General features: G+C 33.9%; 1 protein-coding gene across 1 annotated transcript; it reads left to right on the top strand.

The window, feature by feature from the left end:
• The first annotated feature begins 901 nt into the window (after window positions 1-901).
• LOC137738751 (transcription factor DICHOTOMA-like) lies at window positions 902-2660 on the top strand. The gene is made up of 2 exons (XM_068478227.1): window positions 902-2341; window positions 2434-2660. The coding sequence occupies exon 1, from the start codon at window positions 1112-1114 to the stop codon at window positions 2297-2299; it is 1188 nt and encodes a 395-aa protein (XP_068334328.1). The 5' UTR covers window positions 902-1111; the 3' UTR covers window positions 2300-2341; window positions 2434-2660.
• Window positions 2661-8813: the final 6153 nt, after the last annotated feature.

Here is an 8813-nt window from a genome sequence, read left to right as displayed (position 1 = left end):
CATAAAAAGCTTACGCCAAAATTGAAGTTTACTTTTTAATTTTCAAATTCTACAAGAGGCATTATCTAGTTGGGGAATGATTTATATAGTCTTTTTTTTTTCTCTTAATTTTTTTTTTTCTCTTAATTTTTTTTTATAAGAATTTTTTGTTCCTCTTACACATTCCTTTATTTTGACCTTTAAATTGAATAAATAAATAAAAATTAAGTCACAAAAATTATCTGAACCATGTAGAAAGAGAAAAAATGTGCTTGGAAATTATTATCTAGGCTGGGGTATTGCCTAACCTAACCCTAGTTAATTAAACATGGTCTTGCTCTTTTCTGGAAATTTTAACGGGTCTAAAAGTTGGGTTGTCAAATTTCCCATCAGTTTTGGCTCGGCATGGTGTTTCCACATTAAGTGGCACAAACCCACATATTTTGCGCCTTACATCTCCGGTGACACATCACCCTCAATGAAACCCAAAATTTGGAATTCGGATTCTTTTTGTGAAGATTCTGAAAATTTATAAATTGTGTTTGTTCATCGTATATTATGCAATTAATTTTTCTCATGTACTGTTTGTATTCAATTTTAAATAATAAAATTTTAAATAATTTTTTATCATACGATGTACGATCGACGGATAAAATACACAGATTCTCAGGATACTTACCAAGAAGATCCGTAGAGGATCCTTATTCCAAATACTGTACCTTCAAGACTCTGCCCAAGAAACAGTACACCGGGAAAAAAAAAAACAAAAAACAAGAGAAAAGAAGAACAACAGAAACAACCAAAAACCCATCATTCAGATGTCTCCAACACAAACAAAACAATCCCCCACTTATTAGTGCTTCCGTGTTTATATATCCGATATTATGCATCTTTCACAGCAGAGCTCACTCCCCTTGATCTTCTTTTTAAGAACACAGATGGATCTGAAGTTGCAGTGAGAAAGTGAGTCTGAAAAGAGAAGTCTTGAGAAGTTCAATGGGTATGAAGAAGCTCTCTTTACCTGTTCGAAATTAGGATAATTTCTTTCTAGTGTTCGAAAGAAGAAGAGGCTCTCTTAACAGAGGTATTATATTGTATAAGGACTGCCTGACGGCCTGAGGAAAAAGAAATCATGTTTTCATCTTCCAGTTATAATGGTAATACTGTAAGTCCATTTCAACATAACTTTCCCTTTTCTTCTTCTTCTTCTTCAAATTACCCTCCTCCTCCTCCTCCTCCTCCTCCTCCTCCTCCTCCTCCTTGTGCAAACCTAGAAACCTGCACTGGAGACACTTTCCTTCATCACATTCCTGATCCCCTCTCTGGTCAATTTTCACAGCAAAATATTGCTTTATTGGCGCCTCCTTCTCATCAAACCCTAACCCATTTGGGAGTTTCATCAAACACCGTGCCTGGTAGTATAAACTCCACCATATCATCACCTTGTGGAGATCATCATCAGTACTACCATAGTAACTATGGTAGCATTAGTAATGATAATATTATTCCTTATTTTCTTCACTCTTCTAGGGAAGATGTAGTAGTAGCACCGGCCGCGACGAAGAAAGACCGGCACAGCAAGATCTTCACCGCTCAGGGTTTGAGGGACCGTAGGGTGAGGCTGTCCCTCAACGTTGCCCGTCAGTTCTTTGACCTCCAAGACCTGCTAGGGCTTGACAGGGCAAGTAAAACCATCGAGTGGCTACTACAAAAGTCCAGAAAGGCCATCAGGGATCTCGGAACACAGAAGAAGAACTTGAGCTGCAGTTCTGAGCGGTCCAAGAGTTTGTCTTCCACTTCCGAGTGCGACGAGGTTGTTTCGGACATAAATGAGGTGGAAAACCATGTACTGAGCAAAGAAAAAGAGATGGTGATGATGATGAAGTTGAAAGAATCTAAATCTGCCGGAGCTTATGTTGCGAAAGAGTTGAGGGCAAAGGCAAGAGCAAAGGCAAGGGAAAGGACAAGAGAGAAAAAGATGTGCACTACTAGTAGGAGGCCTCATCAGATGTTGAACCAATTGAACTTAATGATTGAGCAGCTTGATGATCACGAAACAAACATCTCATCCTCGTCGAAGGTTAATTTTGGAGATCATCGTGTGAATCAAGAACTGGGATCCCTCTTGGCCAATCAAGCTCATCACCATCATCGTCACGAGGAGGATCAATCTGCTTTGATCAAAAGAAACAAAATGAAGTCATTTTCATCAGTAGTTTCCGATTATAATACTACTGATCAGAGTTCCAGCAATAGCCACCTCCAATTTCCCAATGCTTCTCAAAATTGGGACATCAATGGCGCTTTCCCCATGCCCTAGCATTAATTGTGCCATCGCCACCATCAATCTTAATTTCCACTGGTAAACATATACACATATATATTGCAGCCATGCCTCTCTTCAATTATTTATTTTTCGATTCCAGATTTAATGATTAAGATTTCAATCTGCAGGAACTGAAATCTTGGGAGGCTTAATTGTGGAATTATCTGGCGAATTTATTGATTATCTTCCAAATCATTAACTTCGATCAAAGAAGTAAGCTATATTTTTGTTCATGTATTTCTTTGAATGCTCATTAATATATCTATTGAGTCACCTGTTCCACTGTTTTACAGCTCCTCAAGAGTTACCATAATGACTAATACTGATGACATTGATGAGATCTTTGTTAATTAGTTATAACGTGTTTTTTTTGTTTTGTTTTAACTTATGATGTAAACATTTCTGTTCTAATTTAAAAAAGGTACAATTTAAGCGGGGATAGATATGCTATAAACAATCAAACTCACCATATAGGGTATATATTCATGTTCTGACAATTAGTATCTGATTTAACTAGTGATATCTTCAAGGAAAAGGATCGGTGCCAGGAGATACTTGATGAACAGGGTTTATGCTTGCTGTAATGAGATTCACCATGGTCAATATTGCATGATAGTTGTTCCCTGTTTGATAAAAAATAAATATCACCTGATAGTTGTTCCCTGTTTGATAAAAAATAAATATCACCTGATAGTTGTTCCCTGTTTGATAAATATTACACGATACTTGTTCCGTGTTTGATATTTGTCATGGATTTCACACAATTAATCTTTACTATAGCGACCATAAAATTAAAGATGGATGCCTATCGAATTATGGTTTCTTTTCCAAGGTGAAAAGGTTTATAGCAGATTTATGGGATGAGGAATGTGAAATTTCTATTCCCCTTTGTTTCTGGTTTTATTTCCTCCTTCCTAGCTTGTTATGTTAAAGGCTCCTTGGAAATTAAGCAAGACTGTTTTAATTTTACTGTTAAAAAATATAGCGATTGAAGGATTTAAGGTTATTATTTATACGAATAATAGCAATCTCATAAAAGTAAGCCAGATTTCCATAGAAATAGTTAATACTTGCTGCTAGGTTAGTTGTGCAGATTTGCATGCACGTTCTTGGCTAATTTCAATATCTTGAATTTCACAGTAATGTATAAGGCTATAGCTTCTTGTCGATCGAATTGATATGGATATATTAGTATTCAACAGCTAGCCTGATGGACTATTGCACAAGGTGTGATGAACATGTTTATGCTTTGATTTAAGAAGTTTGTGGAAGAATAATCAGACAAATCTTGGTAAACAATATAGTCAAGGTCCAAGGATAATGATGCCCTCACCGAATTTTGTTCTTTATGAATTATGTAAAAAAATTTATTCAAGATAAAGGAGAAAACTTGGCAAAAACGGTGGCCCTGGCAATAGTTTTCTTTTTCTTTGGCTGGGAAATGTTTGGTGTTGTAATAGTTCAAAACACAATTTTTAATCCACTTATAAAGCTGTAGCTTTACTTGTAGTATTTACACAAGGTAACACCTACTCTTTAATCTGCACATAAGAAAAGGAAAAAAAAAAAAAAAAACTACTTATTCGGAATAAGTTAATCCTGTGCGGAGAATTAGATACTGTTCTTCCTGATGTTTACATATATATGCATTTATTTTGAAGATCGACGATGTTTCCTGTTTTCTCTTCCTGGAGCTGGTTATGTTGTCTATATTTCTATTGTGAAATGCATTAAAATACGCACACATAAATACAACATTTATGTTTAGAAGTTATAATGTACGTACATAGTATTTCAATGGGGCAATTTCATTAAATTCATGGTCCTATATTCAATCGCTCCATAAGGAAATTGCTAAATCTCTAATTATATGTTACACACGTACATACATGGAGATATTTCCACTAGCAATATCACGTGCAGTAAGAGGTTTACCAAGATATTTTGAAGTTTGATCTCTGTATCTTGATCTGGGAACACAACCTAATTTTAGTTCGTACTAGTTTAGCTTGAAGTTAAATTGCTAGAGAAACTGAAAAGAAGTATAGATAAGAGGATCATGAAAATCGTTTAACCGTGCATGTATCTGTCTTCCCATCTACCCTAGCTTCCCCTGTCCTTCCTTCCCCTCTTTCTCAAGCTAGCTAGCCCTAGATATTTAGGAAGTATGTCATCTAATTATTTATTTTTAGATCTGACTGTCTACAGTGAGTCAATAGATAGCACTTCTAAAAAGTAAGAGAGTAGTGGTCACCAAGTTAGTGTATTTTTCTTCACTAGGAAATCAAATATCTCAGGTTTGACTGATTATAGATGGCAAGTTCAAAATATAATAATCAACTCATTGTGTGACTTTTCCTAAATCTCCATTCTCAGTATATCATTGTTCTAATGTTATGGAGATCACATTTTTGTATCACATTTGTTTACCATTTTATATGACAAGGGATCTGTACATGTCAATTAATGAGTTTATCTCTTTGGATTTTTGTTGTATACATCATTTGCCACATCATATAATATACTAATATGGTGTCTATATACAATTTCTCTAGAATTACTCTTTTATCATATATGTACTAGTATTTGCCTACACACTTTGTGTGTATGAACACATTTTTTTTAGACAATGAGAAGGTGAGAGGGAGAGAGAGAACGTGGGAGGAGTGGGAGGTTTTCTTTTTTGGTTTTTTTTTTTTTTTTAAATATTAGAGGTATTTAACCATCATCTGTAGGTGAGGCTTTAACAAAAAAAAGGGTGTGCTATCCACACACCCCTTGATAATTTCTATCCGTTGATCTTCTTCAATTCATCCGATCCGACGGCCAAAAATTAAAAAAGTATGTGAGAAGTAAAATGAGATGTGTGGATATCACGTCTGTAAAAAAAAAAAAGTAAAATTTGGACATATGAAATTACATTATTGCCCATCATTTTTTTCTTTTTGTGTGATAAATTACTAAATAGTTTTTTCATCATTTTTTGGTTGACAAAGAAGGTTTCATTAATTAATAGAGATTAAAAACTATGGTTGATCATGGTTGCTACTTCGAAAGAGAACATTATCTACTCTCTAGTTATACATGTACTACTATATGCCTACACACAAAGTGTGAAATTTTTTACTTTTGTTGTTAAAATCGAAGGAGAGGGTAAGAGAACGAGAGAGAACTTAGTGAGGAGAGAGAGGTTCTTTTATTTATTTATTTTTTAATTAGAAATGATAACACTACATGTATGTGAGGTTTAAAAAAAAAAAGCAAAATTTTACCTTGTAAAATTACATTATTGTCTTTAACATTTTTGTTGTGATAGAAGACAAAGATGTCTTTTCATCATCTTTTAGTTGACAAATAGAGTTTTATTAATGTAGTTTTAGATATGCTTATTCGAGTGTCTTGCAGTTTCGCCACAAATAAATCTTTAAGGGGTTGTTTCATAATATTTTCCCTTTTATTTTTATTTTTTTTAACTGAAAACTTGTTCAAAACTACTTTTAGTTTTTGAAAGAAAATTGTTATTACCATTCCAAAAACCTCATTGTACACTCCAAACTTTCTACATTAGGAAAGAAAAATACACTAGTGAAAAGTGTAGAATGAGATTTTTGGAGTGTCAATAATACTTCCCTTTTGAAAAACTAAAAGCTACTTTTGTCAATTTTCAAAAATCTAAAAGCTACTTTGTTTAGATTTCAAATTTTAGCTTAATTTTTGTTTCTAATTTTCATGAAAATATTTATCAAACAAGTTTTCAGAGAACTTAAAAACAAAAAATTGAAAACTGAGTGCCCGTTTTCATTTAATAACCATTTCATTTTTGTTATTGGTTTTATTGTTGTCTTAGATTAGATATACAATGGGAGAAATGGGAGATAAAAAATAAAGAAAGTATGGTGGGAGAGATGTAGAAGACATGTAGAAAAAATACACTGAAATAAGATCTAAGAACAAAAAAACTATTCTAATTTTTTTCACCTTCAAAATTTTGTTTTAATTTCTTCATTTCTCTCTCGCCACCTTTGTTCATAGTAACATTGGAAATTAAATATCGTCACCAAAGACCAGACAGATCAAAAGACATGGCCATGATTTGAGGTAACTGGGTGAAGATAGCAGAAAAAGATAGAACCAAGTTCAGTTCGAATCTTAGTAGAAAAAAAAAAGGGAACAAATTCACCCAAAAAATAACGATATACATGTGGAAATCTACCTGAAACTGAGAGAGCCTTCATATGATTCATGCAAGAACAGCCATTGGAGTTAATAAGAGACTTAGCTTCTCTGCCCTCCCAGTTCTCATACACTCCCATCCCTTCTTATTTACAATTAAATCATGTCAACATTTTATATTAATATTCTTTTTTGCTTTATGAAAAAATCAATATAAAATGTTGACGTAACTTAACCGTGATCCTACAAAATAGAAGACGATGAAATTGTATGAGAACTGAAAGGACTGAGAAGCCGGTCCGTTAATCAGAGAGTGAGGTACATGGAATAGTGGAAGTGACGGCCAGCGATGAACTGAAGTAATTCTTTCCTTTTAGTTTCTCTCTCTCTCTCTCTGTATATATGTTCGATATTTGTTCAGAGATTTGTGCAGGAGATAATCATATTATAGTTTCTGCTCTGTGTATGAATAAAAGGGTTGCGGATTGAAGCCTCTATTGAAGTAATATTAGAAAATATGAAAATAACACATGAATTTCATTAATAATAATTATAAAGAAATTCATAACATCAATTTGTGTATGAGATTAATATAAACAATTTGAGAAAAAGTTAAAAAAACTGACAAACTTAGAGATTAAGACTTATATAAATGCAATGTCTTAAAGACAAAATTTCGTCCATACTCTTCTAATTGTAGTTCGGTAGGCATCTGTCTCTCAGCATTCAACAATTTATAATCTAAAGTCAAAACACTTAAATTTTCGAACTCTGGCAAACTTCATATATTCTGTACTCTCAGGACACGACTCGAATTTTGACTAACAAAGAATAAAAGACATTGGAAAAAACTCTTTTCTTCGATCCATTGGATATGTGGGATGTTTGAGTTTATATAGAACTCAAGCCACCCTTTTTGAAATATTATGACTATTGCTTAAAGTTACAACGAACAGACGTAATTCATGAATTTGAATTCAACTATGACACATGACTCTTATTTTTCATTTATATAAAAATTAAATATTATAATATTAATTATAATATATAATTTTCAACGGCTTCAAGCCACTCATTCGATCGGTTGGGCATGGCAATACGTAATGCACACTGACAGTACTGGTAGTTCGGCAATGACCAGTTTTTTATACATAAAAAACCCTACCTACCGGGACTGGAGACAGAAAGGCTACGGGTACTGGTGCCAGAGAGCTGAGACCTAATCTCTCTCTGCATATGTCAAATGCAAGGCGATTGATTTATGTCAAAATCCAATATAATAATTGCCAACTTTTCAGCGAGTGTACAGAGAAGCACCCCATATCTAATATAATACCCAGTAGAATCTGCTTTTGGAAATACGGAAACGTGGAAATACGTTGTACCCCAAAGCTAGCGATCGATAGTAGCTGGGTAAGAGATCTGGGCAATACTATAGCCACTAAATAGCTTTCATTTTCATCATGATCACTTTTATGTTCTCTCAACATGGTATAGACATTGAAATATCGATGAAATAAATATTCTTTAATACATTAAAAGTTTTGATATGTTAGGGCATACGTGACATACGTTATGTGTCTCACAAGTTATACACATGAATATGACTCATCAAATTCAGACAAATCATCAAGAAAGATATGTATCAACACTTGACGGAAAAGAATTATTTGATTTTAATTTAATTAAATCGAATGTAATTGATGAAGTCAAATTACGAACCGGCTCACAAATCGAGTCATACTTCTTTTGTCAATTAATCAAGCCCACAATCAATGTCAAATCCATCCGTAAGCAAAGCTTTGAGAGTCTATAAATACGAGACTCCAAGACAAAGAAATAGGCCAGAAAATCATTCATGCCCAGACGCTGAAATTTTGAAACTCTGAAGCTCTCAAGCACTCGAACCCCCAAATAATTAAGAAGACTTGGAAAACCCTCTCCGTTCTTCGTCAAACCCATAAAGAATCATCAAGCACTACTACTCGTGCCAGTTCTTCCATCACCACAAGCCAAATCCTTACGGCAATTGTTCATCCGAGATCAAGTCATTGCAACCCTCGAATAAACAACACACATCTACACATCTTCGGAGAAAGAATCAGAGGAAACTTTGTAAACATAGAGTGTAACCCTACATTTACATTAATACAATACAATTATTTTGTACACATGTTCTTGTTTCATTTGCTACAGGAAATTCGTGTTTACGCATCATTTTAGGTTTAGGATTTGCGAGTTCAAGCTGAACTGAAGCAACTAATTTACTTTCCTAGAAAATCAGAAGGAAAAAAAAAACCCCCCGACAATTATGCATTTTCTACAAGAGCTCAAT

The sequence above is a fragment of the Pyrus communis genome, chromosome 7 (assembly GCF_963583255.1).
Source record: "Pyrus communis chromosome 7, drPyrComm1.1, whole genome shotgun sequence".
Taxonomy (NCBI): Eukaryota; Viridiplantae; Streptophyta; class Magnoliopsida; order Rosales; family Rosaceae; genus Pyrus; species Pyrus communis.
Note: the sequence above shows the minus strand (reverse complement) of the source record. Positions and strands in the feature narration are given on the sequence as shown.